At 33.8% G+C, this 18,673-nt stretch overlaps 1 protein-coding gene across 1 annotated transcript; it reads left to right on the top strand.

The window, feature by feature from the left end:
* The first annotated feature begins 2,293 nt into the window (after positions 1-2,293).
* LOC133308340 (tip elongation aberrant protein 1-like) lies at positions 2,294-9,752 on the top strand. The gene is made up of 11 exons (XM_061508953.1): positions 2,294-2,628; positions 3,263-3,412; positions 3,674-3,841; positions 4,238-4,390; positions 4,512-4,664; positions 5,185-5,349; positions 5,461-5,631; positions 6,059-6,242; positions 6,361-6,571; positions 7,397-7,667; positions 9,418-9,752. Exons 1-11 carry the CDS (start codon positions 2,427-2,429, stop codon positions 9,480-9,482), a joined length of 1,893 nt encoding a protein of 630 aa, XP_061364937.1. The 5' UTR covers positions 2,294-2,426; the 3' UTR covers positions 9,483-9,752.
* Positions 9,753-18,673: the final 8,921 nt, after the last annotated feature.

Raw genomic sequence — 18,673 nt, 5'->3', positions numbered from 1 at the left:
TGAGTTTTTTAGTTGAGTATGTTTGGTAGGAGATTTTAAGAAATTTGTCTATCATTTGAATTTGTATAACAATCTCAGTTTGTGTGTAAAATTTTACACTTCAGAGGATGGTATTCTCATTTTCCTATCAAACCAAAAAGTAGAAAAAAAGCAATGGCCACAAATATTCCTTCTCAAAAAACATGTCAAAAGAAAGATGAAGAGAGAGTCTTCTTTGTATTTAGTCAATAGTTAGTTTGGTAATTTTATTCCATTTTCTCATCAATATTTTACCTTCAACCAGACATAGACTCAGAAAATGTAACCTAATTTTTTCGGTAATATTTTGGCCTACCAAATAACTTTTTTTTAACTTTCCTACCAAAATTACTTTCCCATTATATTCCTAGTAATTGTATTTCTCATGTAAATTTTTTTTTCTCCTGTACCAGATGCCTCCTATGAGTTTTGAATTTCATCTGGGTTTTATGAATATAATATTGCATGAGATTTTTTGTGTCATGTCATAAACACATAAATATTGTGGGTCCTATTGCAAAGAAAAAAAATTGAAGTGGGTCCCACATCTTTAGAGTGTGTAGGAAAAAGAAGTTGTATCATATAATATGACACTTTTATTTTCCTAAAATATTTCATTACTAAAATCTTTATTTTTTGGTTTTTATGTTTGTTATGTTCCATGATATAACATAACTTTTCTACACACATAATTTTCTGTGGGTCCCATCACTTGATTTTTATTTCTCCTCTCTTTTCTCAAGTGTGTATAGGAATTAGGAAAGCTATGTTATATCATATAATATAATTTTTTATTTATCTTTATTTTTTAGTATACTTATATTGACATAATCAAACGAGAGAATTTTAATTGCCCTTATAAAAAGATTTTTTTTTGTGTGAGTAAAAAATGTATATCACATTAGTTGTACATTGAAAAAAGTAAAAATAAGAAATAATTGATAGGCATTATCATAGATCACGAAACTTTTTATTTTGACAACATTGAAGAATTCCTCCACCTTACATATAATTAACCAATTAATTTCAATTAACATTACGAACTTTAAGCTTAAACAAATGTTGCATGAGGGACGAAGAGTAATATTAAAAAATAATAATCAAAGACGGAGCAAGTTTCCTTTCATTATCAGTTTCTCAGTTATTTTTCTCTGGTGTTTGGTTGAAGATTTTTTAAAATTTACCTATGCAAATAAAATTGGCAAGTAAGAAAGCAATGTTTGGTAGAAGGTTTTACAAAAAATTTCTATGTATTGTATTTGCGTAGCATTTCTTATTTGTTCATAGAATAGAAAGCAAGACAAAGTTACTATTTAGAAAGACAACTTGAAGATGGTATTTTACATTTAGCTAGCTAAATGGCAAAAAAGCAACCTACTAGTAGACTCAAATACTCTCGTCTAAAATGCCAAGGTTTCACTTTTTTTATGAGATTATATTTGTAATTTGAAGTTATTTTCCTATCTATATTTTACCTCAAACCAAACATAGACTTTATAAATCTTACCTAATTTGCCGGGTTTAATTTTTTTCTAAACAAACAACTTTTTTTACATTTTCCTACCAAACTCATTTTTCAACCATTTTCCTATCAATTACATTTCTTTAGTATTCAAAAAAAATTTCCTCAACCAAACGCTCCCTTAGAAAAATATGTATCTTCTTAAAGAATAATTATTTTAGTTAAAACAATTATTCTTTATTTAATATTTAAATTAATTTTTTTTCAACATGATTTTTTTTTTGTATAATTCTTTCTCTCAGCATAAAATATTATAATTTTATATATTTTAAAAGGATAAATACGATCCTCTCCAATATTATTTTGGGAGAGATTTAAAATTTTAAATTTAAACCAATTTCGAATATGATTGTCTCATGTAAAAAATATCCGTGATTTATAAAAAAATAAAAAATAAAAAATACTAATCCCTCCAAAGAAACAAGAAAAAAACCTAAAAAAGAAAGAAGAGAAAGTTGCAGAAAAAAAAAAAAACAATGAGAAGAAACAAACCATAAATCCAACAACTATTACAGATGCCACGTTTCACATTTTTCTGATCGGACGACATTAAATTTCCCACGTGTTACATTAAGACTCGTCCCTAATCAGATTCACTCACTCCCTATTCAGATTGGATTTTTTATTTTATATTTTTACTGGCCTCGGCTCTATCAGCAAAACAGGTTTCACTCTCTCTGTGATATGACACTTTTTATTATATTTTTCTTATTTGCATGCCAAATCTTCTCTCTGATTTGATTTTACCTTCGCTTATTTCCCACCCCCATTTCTTCTTTCCCATATTTCGAATTAAAAAATTAGAGAAAGTTTCTGTTTTTAATTTTATTTTATTAGGGGGGTGGTGAGTTTTCCTCAGCAAATTGGTTCCTTTGTATTCTCGAAAATGAGGTGGGAAAAGGTTCAGGTGAACCCCATAGCCATAGAGGGAGGAGGAGGAGGAGGAGGAGGACAAAGTGAGGTTTGTGGGCCAGGGAAGAGGTGGGGACACACCTGCAACGCTATTAAAGGTGGAAGACTTGTCTATGTCTTCGGTGGTTACGGCAAACATAACTGTCAGACCAACCAAGTCCATGTCTTTGACACTGGTGGGTTCACTCTTCGCTCTGCTTCTATTTCTCTTCTGTTTCCCAATTTTTATTTTTATTTTTAAATCATATTATATGTTTGTCTGGAATTTATGGCACCTTGATTTGGCATTGTTGTTTACTTTCTCTTCTGAGAAGAATTTTTGAAATTTTTTCAATATCCGGGTAGTAATATTTTTATTGCAGTAGTGCTTTTCTCTCTATTTTTTTTTTCTTTCCATTTTTTATTATTCGATGGCAGATTCTTGACATATCGGTTAGCATTTTTGCTCTGGTTGCATGCTGTCATGATTCCTATTAAAAGCTCATGTTTTTCTAGAGTTTTGTATTTTTTTATTTATTATCATGATTTTTTGAGGCCTTATAGTTTTTTTTTTTAGTTGAACAAAAGCTCTTCTATTTTGAGCCAAATAGTCTCTTTCCAAATTTGTTTTTCTGTTTATAGGTTTTGAAACGGATGTGGAACTGAAAAATTGATACTTGTTTTGTAGCTGATGTTGTAGTGACCAGTGTGTATTACATTATTTTATACTTTTGTTCTTGGCCTTTGATTTTTTTTATGCATTTGTTCTAGTACTCTGGCAAGATAATGTGGGTATTCTTTGTTTTCTCAATCCTGGTTGCTGATTTGCAGTCAAGCAGACTTGGAGCCAACCAGCTATAAAAGGATCCTCACCTACTCCAAGGGACAGCCATACTTGCACAGCCATTGGGGATAATCTATTTGTGTTTGGAGGTACAGATGGGATGAACCCACTGAAGGATTTGCACATATTAGACACTTGTGAGTCATCTTTCTGATATCTATATGAGTTTGTTGGCCTAATTTCTATACCCATTTTGCCTTCAAAAGCCTAAATTTATGGTGTTTAGTTGAAGTTGAATGGTCTATGTATAGCCTGTACAGTTCTGGTCCTGCACTTTTCTTGGATGACGATTGTGAAAACTACTGCTAAAGTTAAAATCTGAAAATATTAGCAGCTACGCCTAGTTACATGCTCTTTGTCTCTTTACTATTTGATTCACTGATGTTAAATCATTTTAGCTTCACATACATGGATTTCTCCAACTATAAGAGGAGAAGGGCCAGAAGCACGTGAAGGTCATAGTGCAGCAGTTGTTGGCAAACGGCTATTCATCTTTGGTGGTTGTGGAAAATCTGCAGATAATAATAATGAGGTCTACTACAATGATCTTTACATATTGAATACAGGTGATTTTCCTCTATAATACTGCCAGTTATTGATCAAGCTAGTTTGCTACACAATTTATAAATGAAATTGACTAGGATTTCCTATCTTGTTAATTATTTTTCAAAACACTTGTTAGAACTTGGAATAGTCATACTGCATGGCGTGCTTGTAGAGGCTGATTATAATTTCAATCTTGAAATGTGAATGAAATGAGAGAGCTATGGTTTGCTTACTCAGTAAGAAGTAGGGATGCTGGGTTTGGAGTACTTAAAGGCTGAGCTTTTGAACATCTTAGTTGGTTTTCTATTTATTTTCCTCTTTCATTTACATTTGCATTGGACATTTGTCTGTTGCTTTTGATTAATGGATCAGATGTGGAATATGCTGATCATTCCTTTTCGCTCTTTCACTTGTAGAGACGTTTGTTTGGAAGTTTGCTACAACATCAGGCTCTCCACCATCTCCTCGTGATAGCCACACTTGCTCATCTTGGAAAAACAAAATTATTGTGATAGGGGGTGAAGATGGACATGATTATTATTTGTCTGATGTCCATATCCTTGATGCCGGTATCGCTGTTTTATCTTCTGTTTGTGTTAATAATTGTTCTATTTGTATTACAATTTATAATTAATAATGCATAGTAAAAGGGTATTTATCAATTTTCTTTGGAACTTCTGTAAAATTTAGATACTCTAATTTGGAGGGAGCTGAGTACATCAGGCCAATTATTGCCGCCTCGAGCTGGTCATTCTACAGTTTCATTCGGCAAGAACTTGTTTGTATTTGGTGGATTTACAGATGCCCAAAATCTTTACAATGACCTTTATATGCTTGATGTTGGTATGTTCAATATAGCTTATACAACATGTTTTTGTGTTTTTTTGTTCATGTTATACTGTGGTTTAACAGGTTAAGAAAACCAGAAACTTAGTGAGTGTAACTGCTCCTTTTTTTCATCACACTTCTTGCCTTCTTAGTAGAGGATTTAACACTCATGGGGCAAAGGTGGATGTGCCAGATAGTGTCTTTTAACAGCCTTTTTTTTTCCTACACATTTCATTGGCGCAACATCCTTTTCTCAATTGCTGAGAAGATATTTGATCATATTGATGATGAGATTCATGAGAATTTCACATTTGTCATTTTAGCTTTTAAAGGGTCACTTGCTCCAACTTTTTTCAAAATTGTTGTCTTAGTGACTATTTTATTCCTGGTAATTTATCGTTTGTTAGAAAGACATAGTTAATTTAAGTAATCAATTCTTGTTTGCTGTTCTGAAAGTGGTGGCATAAATCATGTTTTGTTTATCAATATTGAGATGGTATTCCTCTCATCATCTTTCATTTCTGATTGGGTGTAGATACTGGTATTTGGACAAATGTTACAACTACAAACAATGGTCCTTCTGCTAGATTTTCTGTGGCTGGTGACTGTTTAGACCCGTTTAAGGGTGGTGTTCTTGTGTTCATCGGTGGTTGTAATAAAAGTCTTGAGGCCCTGGATGATATGTATTACCTATATACAGGTTCAGCAAAGTGTCTTGTATTTGCAATTATTAACTTTTCTAAAGTAACCAAAGTTTTGGTATTACTCTAGATTATTATGTAACAAATTGTGATATATTTCTGACTTTTAGGGATTGCTAGGGAAAGTGAACAGAGACCAGAGAAACTATCTTTAAGGAAGCAATTGAAGCTGAAATGCCAAGAACAGAATCTCAATCCTGGCCAAAATCAAGTTCTGGTTAGATATGGAGTCGGTGCTGATATTAGCCCGATCATGTCAGTGTTGAATTATAGCCAGCCAAGTAAGAATTTTCCTTTGTATGTAAAGTTTTTTTGATTCACGGATATCATAAAAGTCTAGTTTTTCCTTTAAACCTCTGTGATTTAAAGCTTTTAGCCTATCAACCTTAGGGCTTACATTCAGAGGTTTGGGCCATTTGGCTAATTAAGTTTAAGGCATTAAGAATTGGTGTTCTTAGTTGAACTCTGTAATATTCAACTAGTCAAGTTTGTATCAGTGTAAAACTAGTTCTTCCAACTAATATGTATTAATCTTAGATATGGACTGTAGTTATGGGAAGTCAGTGTTGACTAAAATAATGATCCCTCTGGAAATTTTGATTTTGATTATTATAGCTAGGAGGACAAAAAGAATGGAAATGATGTTTGACTATTTACTTTTCAAAGTACCACTTGGGGACAGCTAAATATCCAGCGTCATAAATGCAGGTAGACAGAATATCCCAGTAAATCAATCCCTGCCTCCTGGAAAGAAAATGTTTGAAGCCAAGGTTACTGAAAACATCTCAGAAGGATATACTATTGAAACTGTTATTGATGGAAAACCTCTTCGTGGAATTCTGTTTTTAAACAAGCCTAACTCTCTGCACCCGGCTGCTCATACTTCCAGTAGGTATGTCTTCTTTAGTTCTTCCTCTCTCTCCTTCTCTATCGCTTTTCAATGTGTTGCTAATATTAAGCATCCATTTTTATATAAGTTTGTTTTAACTTATGTTTGATTCTCAAAGCAGGAAAAGGACTGCTGGTGAAATTGATGGTGTTATCTCAAATGGGATACACCCTAACAAATTAAAGACTCCTAAAGTGATTAAGCAAAATGAAATGGAAAATAGACAAGTAGTTCCTGGAGACAGTACAGAATCTCATGAAAACCGCATTGAAGCTGTTTCTGCACTTATATCCAGTGACCGAACAACTGCCAATGCTTCTGCTACTCATAAGGTCAAGTTGTTTTCCTTCTGTTATTTAGAATTCTAGAGGCAGGTCTGGGTAGTGATTTCCAATTTTTTTTTTTTTTTTGAAGTACACCTGGCAGAGATTGATCAATAGAATTATTCTTTTAATTAAAAATTTATTGACAGAATGATTCAGTTGAGCTTTCTTATTGAAAGGAAGTTGGTCTTAATGTTATGATTTATATTATCAGACATTTTCTTCTCTTTAAAATTGCTGGAACTGCTGCAAGTTAGAGCGTGTACTTCCTGAGATTATTGGATTTTCACGAAGTTTTATTTTGTAGGAGATACTGTATTATATATACTCCTTGCAAATGATATCTTATTTCATATAAATTATTAGCATAATCTTGAGATTCATTTCTACTACTTTGCTGAAGAATCTTCCCCCATGGATATATATATATATATATATATAGTGGTGGATCCCTATGAACTATGGTTGATGTAATTCTTTTAATACATTTCTGGGATATGTATACAATGACAATGTTTTTCCTTTCTTGTCATGGGGTAAATTAGTCCAATTCTATATTTCTTATGATTTTTTCTTGATGAGATGACATTGTCTGAGTTTCCAAATGAGGGTTGGTTTGCTTGGATCTAGTTGTGTATTTGGTTGAAAGATCTCCATCCTGTGTTGAGAATATGAATCTCTTCAGAAGATATGATGCACAAGTTGGAGTTAATGACTCTTTGTTTGTTTGTGATGTTCCCAAATAATAGATGACAAGCTAATAATGTGTATCCCTGGGAATGCTGGGCTGGTCTTTTGTAAGGTTTCGTTTATATATACATGACTATCCTGCAGGTTTCTGCCAACCCAGAACCAGAAGCTGCTTTTTTGAATCGAAATAATGAAAATAATGAAACACCAAAATCCTTGTGGGGAAACTTGAAAAATGACGGAGCAAATGAGGTGATAAGTTCCAAAGGTGAAGTCCAAACCAATGATCAAACAAATGTGCCAATTTCCAACTTTGAAGTTTCAAGGCATGATAAAACAAGTGATGCACCAAATTGCAATACTGAGTTTCTGAAACCTGCAGCAGCTGAGAGTGCTGTGTGTCTGTCAAATCAAGGTATGAAAACGTGTTTGCAATTAGAATTTTTACGTGTCTGCATTTATTCATTAAGTGGCTTTTTTTAGTTCAATCAAGAATCAACTATGTCAAAAGTTTAAGTTGTTAGGTGATGATGACACATGAATGATTTTTTATATTACACTTCTAACACACTGTTAGGGATCTGTATGAAAATAGACTAGACTTGCAGGAAAAATGGTAGGGAAAGGAAGAAACTTGAGAGATTGAGAAGATGAAACTTCTAAACCATATTCTGATGCTGAGGCTCGTGCCTAACACACCTTTTCAGACAAGATCCTTTTGGACTTAAGCATGGACGATGTCCAGGCCTATCTGTTCTTGTGCTGAAATATAACTATGGTTTAGAAGAATGAGGGACAACAGGGGTTGAACTCTTGACACATGGGCGTAGAAGCTTTGATACCAAGTATCCCAAACACTAAGTTGTTATATCTTTACACATATATAGTTTTATATTATATCTCTGCCGAGTTCATTTCTCATATGGAGAACAAATATTTCCAGCTTGGATTATTGAATGGGTGAACTGAATGAAATAATTCAAGCAATAAACTTTCTTCTTTCATCAAAAGAAAAATTAAGTTGAGATTCCTTCCTCTCTCCCCACCAGACAAATAGCTTAGCCTCTAGCCTAATTGCAGTTGCAATGGACCAATGGTACTCATTTCATTATGTGCTGTTTATGCTTTGAGAATAAGTGGCTTGGTTTTATTAGTGAAATAGAATGATCTGAGAGCTGTTAAAACTGACCCATTCGGGCTGAGCCATTTTAAGGCAGCTCCAAATTGGGTTAGGTATGTTTTGGGCCTGCCTGCCTAATCTCTCTCTCTCTCTCTCTCTAAATGCAATACATCTAATATTTAAAAAATTTAAACCAATGAGAATTAAGAAATTTGGATAACTCGGTTTTGGGCCAATGACAAACAAATTAGGGAGCTAGCTTTAATTGTCAATTGGGCTTCGATTCTTCAAGCAAAAAATGGTGCTATGGCATGCACTTAGGTGATAGCTTGCTGGTTAAAAAGTAGATAAGATTTCGGGCCAGCCCAATTTTGGCTGGGCTGAGTTAAGTCAGGTGAAAAAAATCAGGCTTTGAGTTTCATTCTGGATGGCTTATCATGCTTAGGCCATCGTGGCAGTGTTTTGCCTCAATACCTATCTCCTGCTGTAAAGAAGTCAAGATGTTCACATTTGGAATCAACCGTAATCCAAATTCCAGAAGATAATCCTTTGCTTCACTTAAATTGTTTCTGTTAAAACTTAAAAGGAAGCATAGAAGCATCATTGGTGACATCTGATTATGACTGCAGCTGTACATTGTGCCCTTTGCTGTAAAGAGATATTATTTAATGCTGGATGGGTTTCTGTTTCATTATATGTACTTGAAAAACTGGAGTAAATTTTCCATTGTTATATGGGACCTGCCCATTTCCCTGAGAACATGCTCTTATGTGTACCAGATGTTGAACATTCATTTATGTGTCATAGTCATATACAGCAGAGATTTATCTGATAGTTTTTTTTTTTTTAGTTAAGATTTTAGGACAATTAATGTTTAAATAGGTATTATATTAAGAGGGGAAGTGATTTTGATGGAACTTTAAAAAAAAAAGGTTTCTGGTACATAGTATTTTCTATTTTATGTTCAAGTTTATTTCTTGTTTCTTGTCATATAAAATGGACCCTGGTTCCCCAACATAAGATTAATTTTCCAATGAACTGGTAGGTGCAATGGTGGATTCCACTCCTCCAAGGACAGGAGAGTGCAGTGAACCAGCAAAATTAATTTGAACTCAGGAGATAATGGCTGATAGTAATGAAGACCTTGTCTGCTTGGCGTTTGTACATTCCTCTTCTCAAGTTGATCATAGAGGTCAATATAACAGGTGATATAGACTAACATCGTCAACTGGTGGGATATACAACTATTATCTGCTCGCTGACATCCTTTGATCTGAATTTTTTATTGAACATAACCATGATTACCTTTCAGTTTAGGTAGTGATAGATGTAGTCCTTAGTTTGAAAGTACTGAGTTATCTATTTATTTCTGTTCTTGTCTTCATTCATTGCAAGGAAAAAATTTTTTGTTAAAAGGCTGACTACAATGTTTTTTCCTCTTTTTTTTTTGTTGGTGTGTGGGCATCAAATTTTTTTTTTTTTCCCAAAATGCAGCTTTACATTAGGTATCAAATTCCAAAGCTCTTGGAGTCACTCTATTGTTCTGTTCCCTCTTGTAGGAACACCTCTCTGATTGCTTCTGATGCATGTTAAGGGCATGTAAATGATGTAATTAAGCAAAAAGTAAATCAAGAAGCAAGAACGAAAAATAAAAAAGGAAAGAAAGAAAGAAAAAGAAAATAAACTCACTGTAGTAAAACCTATTACTAACGTGTTATCCAAATTAAAAAAAAAATTTACTATCATGGATTGTCAATTTTTCTGTACTAAGTTTATCTTTAGTTTTGAATGAAAAGTAGGTGTGTGTGGCAGTGACATTTCCAAATATAATACTATGGGTGCATTGGTCTCCCTCCTTTTCGAAGACTGTTTGTCTTTTCCATATTTTTCAGCTGAAAATTAAGCTATCAAATACGTATGCCCAAAAAAATAAAATAAAAAATTAAGCATTGCAATGGCTCAGAAGCTTTAGCTTCTCTATGATTATAGGCTTACAGGGCTTAATTATTTGGCAATTTAGTACAACAATATATAGGCTTAATTATTTGGCAATTTAGTACAACAATATATATATATATATATATATATATATATATATATATATATATATATGGATCAAGATTATTTTATATCAGTATAAGTTATACTTTCAATTTTGATCGTTTAAAGGTTCTGATTTATTAAATATTTGAGCCGTTAGATGAAAGCAAATCAATGATCAAGATTGGGTATAAGATTAAACCGATGTAAGAATATCCTGTCTATATATATATTCCGTATCCTTCATTTTCACGCGGGTAGTTGGAAATGACAGTTGAGCAATTCTCTAAACCAACCAACCACCGTTTCCTCAAAGCTTTAGCCATGTATAGAATGGCATGTGCTTCTCAGTGTTGTCACATGCACCAACCATGCAAGGTTTATATTTGCATGTGCTTGCAACTATTTTGAAGAACAAGTCTGTGTGCTTATATTCATTAGTTTACATAGTATGCATTGCTTGGGTCCACAAACTTAATATGAACCCCTTCCCTTCTTCAAGCAACAAGAATGGTCCCAATTTGAGTTTAATTCACCAAAAAACAGCTAATAAAAAGCACATAAAATCCAAATTAAAAGTGACTCAACTATGAACGAAAAACTTAAGGTTTGTTTGGCGTATTCTCCCAACCCAACTCATCAATTTAAAAAATATTGATTGGTACCAAATACAAATGAAGATAAAGCTACCAAAACAATGTGACGGGTACCATCTTCGATTGTGTTTTATTGCCCACATTATCAATCTTTGAAGTAGCCAACCCATGATGTCATTGCTTAGGTTCTACACCAACCCAATTAGTTACTTCTCTCTTAAAGGCGTATCAACAATTTGTCAAATTAAGCAGAAGAAGCATTAAAAAAATAAAAGAAGGCAAGCACCACACCAACTTGTGTTCTGGCCATTCAATTACATAATGATCCATAATATTTTGTTATAATAATAAGTAACGTCTTAAGACATTGTAAGAAAATAAAATAAAAAATCAAATTAAATGTGAACATTTAGATATCAAACCTAACCTAACTCATGATTTTATTTAAGACAACCGCACGAGAAATATAATGAAAAATAGCCTTTTAGCTTTTCTCCCTTTTCTTCTATTTTATTTTAAGGATTTAAGTAGAACGACAGCCTAAAAGGTCATTATTTTTCTTTTTCATTTTTTTGTTTTGTTTTGGCTGATCATTAGATAATATAGTAATCTTCACTAGGCAATCACATTGACTTATACTTGAAAAGTCATATTTTGCTAAGGCGTTTAAATTAATATGAATTATTAAGAAATAACAAGTTGGAGTTGCAGTGAATTAGATTAGTAGAGAAATGAATTTCGAATTATAACGTGACATTTTGATAAAAGGAAATACCAATAAACTATAACATCAAAATATATTAATTAGATATTTTTTTTCGAACAGAAAAAAAAAAAGGTTTAGACCCGTGACAGTATCCCGTATAAAATAATTAACTGCATGTGTTGCGCATTTATGCAAAATATTGAGTTGCCTATTAAAATAGCGGAGAATCAAACTACTTTCTTTTTTAATTTTTCCTGAGGCTCAACAACGAAAGCAGAAGAAGCCCAAATGCCCAATCATGTATTCAGTTGGAGCCACTTTACTTTTAATCCAAGTTTGAAATAAAAAACATCTGAATTTCCTTTTCACTTTGCAACCTTAAAAAGCAATGTCTATGCTAAGTAGGTCTTAGATTGGAAATCTTCCTAGTTTCATGGTCACACAATCTGTTTTACTTTTTGGAAAATATACCACACATAAAATAAAAGAAAAAATGTTTATCCTTTTAAATAATATAAATTGTGTCATTTCACACTCATAAAGAGATGAGATCCACACATTTATTTATTTTTATCAACTTTCTCTACTCCTTTATCTATCTATTTATCTCTCTTAAAATGACATAACTATAAGTTTACATCCTTTAAAATGACACATATTTTTTCATAAAATAAATCCTCTCATCTTTAAAAAACAAATGATGTGGTTATGAGACAATCATAGACATACAATGATTATGATTTAGTAATTATCAAATTTAATATTTTTCTCTTTCTCCTCTTTTATCATCATTAGTCCACCTTTATATGGTTATGATTGTTCACGTGATCATATCATATCTTTTTCAACGTAAGAGAATTCACTCCCCTCTCTCACACACACATCATGATTTTTCTTCTTTTGGATAAACTAATTTATTGGGTTCGATCCACCTTTGCTTATAATTCTTTTCGTGATTGAAGTGCATCTACAGTCTACACATAATGATTATTGGTGGGGATGCTCTTCCAAAAAGGTAAGGCATAATGTGCCAATCAAAGAGGGTTACCGAGTAATATATGTTTCTTCGAACATGGTCTAGAGATGATTGAGATAGGTTAGTTGATCCTGCCTGATAAGAGTTTGGCACACCACATGTGAGTGAGATCCTTCGCTTTGTGAATGTGGGGTTTTATTGATAGGCCTAATCTTTTTTCCGTCCCTATGTGTATCACTATCACTTTCAATTGCTAGACGCAATGCAACAAAGTGTATGATCTTCATGGCGTGCACAAATAATAAGCTAATTGAAATGGATGTATTAATCTTTTAAATATTTTTATTATTAAATTAGTTCTTTAAAGATTAAACATTACTACTTTAATTTTTTAAAGATATAAAATGGTCTCCAAATTTAATTTTTTTTTTTTGTCACTTCTTTAATTATGTATAAAGATAAATATGATAATATTTTATATATTTGAGGAACTAATATATATATTTTATTCATTTAATCCTTTAGCCTAAGTAATTATCAATTGGCCCATATGCACTCCTTCATAAGTTGCGCCCAAGGTTGAATGGATACGGTGGCGGAGTCAGAATTGGAGAGAAAGGGGGCAAAAATTAATTTTTTGTGCTGCATAATATCAATGTTTTCTCTACCAATTGACTTCATACTTTTATGGAACTCATTTAGGTAATTTCTTACCAAAATATTAACATTTAACAACATTTAAAAGACTGAAAATGTAGTTAAAAGCAATAATTAAAAACAAAAAAGGATAATGCCTTTATTCAACGTTAACATCAACTAAAACAATGCTTTTAACTATAATTTTTTTAAATAAATAAAAGACTGAACTAAATTGCCCCAAAAAGTGAATCTTTTAAGTCAGAGCAAACTCATTTTCTCTGTATGAAACCACTACTCAAAAAGAAACATAACCATGCAAATGACAAGAGAGCAAAGCAAAAATGTGAAAGCTTTCATTAACCAAAATATAGCAAATGAAAATAAAAAAAAAAAATATACAGAAAAGGGTACACATGACACACACATATTAGGTGAAGTGGAGGTAGATTTCTACTTGGATCTCAAATCAGAACTTCCAGAATACACATATTTAACAATAACAACAGTACCACGTCTAGCCTACAACTGCGTCAATTTTATTTTATTTTATTTTTTTTTGGGGGGGGGGGGGGGGGGGGGGGGGGGGGAGAGGGGAGGGGGGCGGCCGCCCACCCTAGCCTCCCCCTGGCTCCGCCCCTGAATGGGTATGAGGGTTCCTTAACCTTTACATGTCTTTGGTCATAGTGAATCACCGTTCACTAGCTCATGACTTAAGTGATCCCTCACTTGGGTTCAATGACTCCTTTTCACACTCATCATTCCACTTAACACACTTCGATTATATCTAATTCATATGTGATTTCCTACTTCTTTTCTTTTTTTGAAAAACACGGGAAACAAAAACAGACTACATGTTTACAAGCCTAGGTGTAGAAACACGACAGTGCTCCAGTCTTGAGCTAGGGAGCTGTTGGCCATCCAGTCAGCAACCGAGTTGCTTTCCCTGAGGGAGTGGGAGACGATAACGCGCCAGGGACGATTAATAAGGCTCTGGATTTTGAGAACCAGGTTGAAGCAAGGTTTGTGAGGCTCACAACCATCATTCAAGAGATTGATCATGGTAGAAGAATCCCCCTCCATAATAACAGACTTGAAGCCTTTACTCCAAGCTAGATCAAGCCCAATAAGAGCACCCCATAATTCATCAATCAAAGAATTTCCTTTACCCAGATTCTTAGAGAATCCCACGATCCAATGACCAGTACAAGCCCTAATGACTCCTCCACAGCCCATCTTCCTGGTGTTCCATTTGCAAGCCCCATCCATATTCAGCTTAACCCAACCAGAAGGAGGGAAGATCCATTTGATAAAGATTTCCTGTTTCCAGCTAGGACGAATCCCGGCGGTGGCTAAAGTTTGCTCTGCCAACCCAATGTTCATGGTGAAGGACTTCGCTCCAGCTATAACACAATCTTGGGTCTTGCAATCCTCTTTGAAGATGAAATTATTCCTCTCTTGCCATATCATCCAACACGTGACACCAAAGAGGGTATCCCATCAATAGTGGTTGTGCCTACCCCTCCTCCTACTTAGATTATCTTCCAACCAATCCATAAAGCTTAGATTAAAGAACTGAGGCCTGATGTTACAGTCGACCATTCTCAACCAGAGAGCTCTAGACTAAGGGCAATTCCTGAATATATGTAGACCATCTTCTACAGGGAATTGACAGCGACGAAAACAACTATCCTCCCCCATGTGTCTCTTACATTTAGCTTCATTAGTAAGTAGCTTGTCACCAATAAGAAGCCAGAGGAAGTTCCTAATTCTTTGGGGGCCCTCCCAGTCCCAAGCCAAAGACCATTTCTTCCCATGCTCACTCAGAGATGGGAGTAGGATTGAGAACCATGTAAACCGATTTAACTGAAAAGGCCCCATCATTTGAAGTGTCCCAAATTACGCAGTCTTCTCCATCCTCATCAGTAAGGGGAATCATACCAGCAATCCAGTCAATGACGTCCGGTGGAAGTAGCACATTGAATTTCCCCCAATCCCAACAGCCATCCTGCATTACAAACATGTTGACAGTATTCTTTATCTCCGAGACAGGTATGGGCTCTAGAGAAACCTCCCGCAAAGAATTCATTTTGGGGATCCTACTTTTTTTTCTTTTTTTTTTGGATAAGGGATCCTACTTCTTTAATCCTAGTGAATCACCTTCAAGCCTATATAGGATCACCTTCAAGCCTATATCTAGTGTGGGGTCAAAATTAGATGGAATTATTACACTTGAAGTGATTGGGGTAAATAAAAAGATGAAATTTATTATTCTTATGTTACATAAGAATGAATTTATCTCCTATACACACAAATTCAAGATAAGTTTCATTCTATCTTTTTTTCTCTTATCCTAAAAGTGAACCTCACATACATAAATGAGTATGTAGAAGATAATAATTATCTCCTACTGCATAAGAAAACTATTACCTTAAAAAAAATTGCACCCTAAATAATAACTATTACTTTTGGCCTAAAATGCAACATGTGGTAACTAACGAGCCCATTTGTGGGGTTGGGGTAAACACATTTTCTAGCAACTCTTGATCAATGAATCATGTTTACTTGTGATGAGAAATAAAGCAAGGTAGCCCTTTAGATTTTTTCTGACGATTGGACCCGTGGGACTCGGGAGTGTCCATTCTTCTTTTATGCCCTGAAACTCAGTAAAAACAATATGAAATAGCTTGTTGGGAAATTTTGGAATGAATTAGGAATTGCTGGGTGGCCCTGTGCCCCATAAATCTGACACAGAATTCCCAGTTCCTGAATAACGGATCAGACTTTTCCATATAATTTTTTCTCTGGGGTACCCTAAGCCTAAGATGCAATCTAGATAATGCACGGGTGGGGTCCAGCAATGGAACTTACCAAGTATATTCGGTGTATATATTTTTGTATAAAATATAAAATATATAAACGCTGTATATGTACTAATGCATATCTGTATATAATATGCTTACGCATCATTGACTTGACCCTGTGAAATTAAATACTACGTAGGTGTTCGTTGAAGGTGCTTTAAGACTTGCTCACTTGCTGGTATTGGTTGTAATTTGTAATGGCCTGCATGTATGGTTATGTCTCTTAATTATTGATTAAACATCAATGACACAATAAATTGCATTGGACTCATTCATCATGTGGGATTAGGAAAATAAATAAATACATCAAGTAAAAAATAATAATAATTCCAATTTAGTTATGGCATGATTGCAAGATAACTTAATTAATTAAACAATCTAAAATCCCTTCAAAATATTAATAGACCGAAGTTTATCTTTTGCACACAAAATAGAATGAATGTGAAAGTTTGTAAAGTAAATCAGTTTGTCCAGAGTTTCATCAGTATATCTTCCTTCCTGTCCATACATTAAATCGCATTATCTTTTAGTTTAAATAGATATCTTTCTCCCTTCTCCGTTTTTAATTTTTGGCAATTAACACATACTCCGATGATGTTTCTTCCTCGAGCACTGTTTTCAGTTGGTCAAGAATTAGATTAAGGAATGGAAACTTATCTGTAAGTGGCAAGTATTTTATTATTGAATGATGCAAAAAGTTGTCACTGTGTTTTAATTTATTTGATTTATTATAATTAAAATTGGAGATTTTCATACTATTAAAAAGAAAAAGAATGCATTAGATTATTATAAGCTTTTGTAATAAAACAGACGAGTCGACACACGGCACTTTACATCTTACAATATCATAAAATAATGACATCCATTTATTAATAAACAAATTGAATGCTTTAGGCAAGTTTTATAATATATTTGACAAAAATGCATTTAAAATGTTAGGGAATAATCACTATAATACATTAGTTTGCAGCTTAAATTGTATTTGTTTTCTTAGCAACTACGTTTTTGTAGAGGAAACTGGAGGGTTTCAATGGAAGGATGAGAGATTGAAGCTTTGAAAAGGGGTACTTGGAATTTGCATTTTTTTATTGTCTCCTCCATCGGTTCATCTTTGATACTAGTCTGGTTCTAGCATCGTCAGATCTTACAGAGAGGTGGCTCTTCATCATTTTTTTCTTTTTTAAAACTCGAACACAAAATCATTGGTTTAAAGGACACAACTTCCTTACCACTTGTGAAAACTCTATTTGGTTGTACTTTGCACTTTTGCAGGAAGTAAGAGTATTGCAACCTTTTCAACATTTTTCAGTGCTTTAAAATCAACACACCCTCCTCCACTTACCACTTACCACTTATTATGCATAACTGATTATACACTTTACTGAGCCTTTTGAGTTTAGACCCTACAAGCTGTACTCTCTCCCTCTCTGTCCTGACAGTATCACATGCACATGCAGACAGGTTCAGACCCACACATCCTAATCCCACATGGATTTGTGAGTTAAAGAGTCTTAGGTACATCTGACCCACTAAAACATTTTTCACTCACCCCTCTCTTGTCTTTCTCCCCAAGAAAAAATAAAATAATATATATTAAGAAAATAATAAGGAATTTTTGTGCCAGCTCTGACCAGATTGGTAGCACATTTTTTATTATGATTCTCCATTTGTTCTTTAAGGAGATCAGTAGATCTTATTATTACAATTCTTCTTGGATCTGCTGACATTCATTTGAAGTGTCTGCATTGGAACTAGTTTCATTTAGGTTGTTCAAGCTTGTGTGTGTGTGTGTCCCTCTGTGTTTCTTGTGTTTATATTGTAAGGGGTATTGGCCACTTTCTTTTCATTTGGCCTTTTTTTGGTTATTATCATACAAGGTGTTGCCTGGTTTATTTCTTGTGAAACCCAATACCGAAAAAGGGAATATAAGTCATAATTGGAAATTTTTGGGATTGTAGTGTTCAGTTCAGTCGGCAAAAGTTGTTTTCTTTCATATTTTGTAAGGAGTCAATTGTATAATAGCATTTGATGAAATTAGCTGGAGGGTTTAGCAAGAGTATTGTTTATCTGCAGCTGGGGAAGGAAACCTCTTTCTGGATGCTGCATATGGAACTGCATAAATGTGGAAACCTGCTCCATTGACTTGTAGTTATCTGGGTTAAAGACAAGATGAATTTTGGCCTGTACTATAATTGAGTGTGAAGGAAGAGAAAGGAGGCTCATTTACTTATCTTTAAGCAAAATGGATTGTATTTTTGGATGGTAAAGGAATAAGGACCCCTTTGAGCTCTCTGGAGTCCCGGATTCTGTGTTATTGTTATTAGAATCTGAAACCTTTTTCTGAAGGGGTTTGCACTTTCCAGCGTTGTGTTGTGTTGGTAGATTGGAGAGTAACAAATGATAGAGCTTTTATGAAGAGGGAGTAATTGCAATTGATTGTGGTAGTTGAGAAGTTGAGTTTAATTGGAGAAGAAGAGGTGGAT

Source organism: Gastrolobium bilobum, unplaced genomic scaffold (genome assembly GCF_033153095.1).
Source record: "Gastrolobium bilobum isolate Gb01-03AN ecotype WA unplaced genomic scaffold, APGP_CSIRO_Gbil_v1 utg10772, whole genome shotgun sequence".
Taxonomy (NCBI): Eukaryota; Viridiplantae; Streptophyta; class Magnoliopsida; order Fabales; family Fabaceae; genus Gastrolobium; species Gastrolobium bilobum.
The sequence above is the reverse complement of the archived record's forward strand: the minus strand, read 5'-3'. Positions and strand labels throughout refer to the sequence as shown.

Excerpts from the sequence above, each read along its gene's own strand:
- LOC133308340 (XM_061508953.1), top strand. The coding sequence starts at position 2,427 with ATGAGGTGGGAAAAGGTTCAGGTGAACCCCATAGCCATAGAGGGAGGA. Across the intron at positions 2,629-3,262 it reads AGTCCATGTCTTTGACACTG|TCAAGCAGACTTGGAGCCAA; the intron begins GTGGGTTCACTC and ends GCTGATTTGCAG. Across the intron at positions 5,350-5,460 it reads TATGTATTACCTATATACAG|GGATTGCTAGGGAAAGTGAA; the intron begins GTTCAGCAAAGT and ends TCTGACTTTTAG.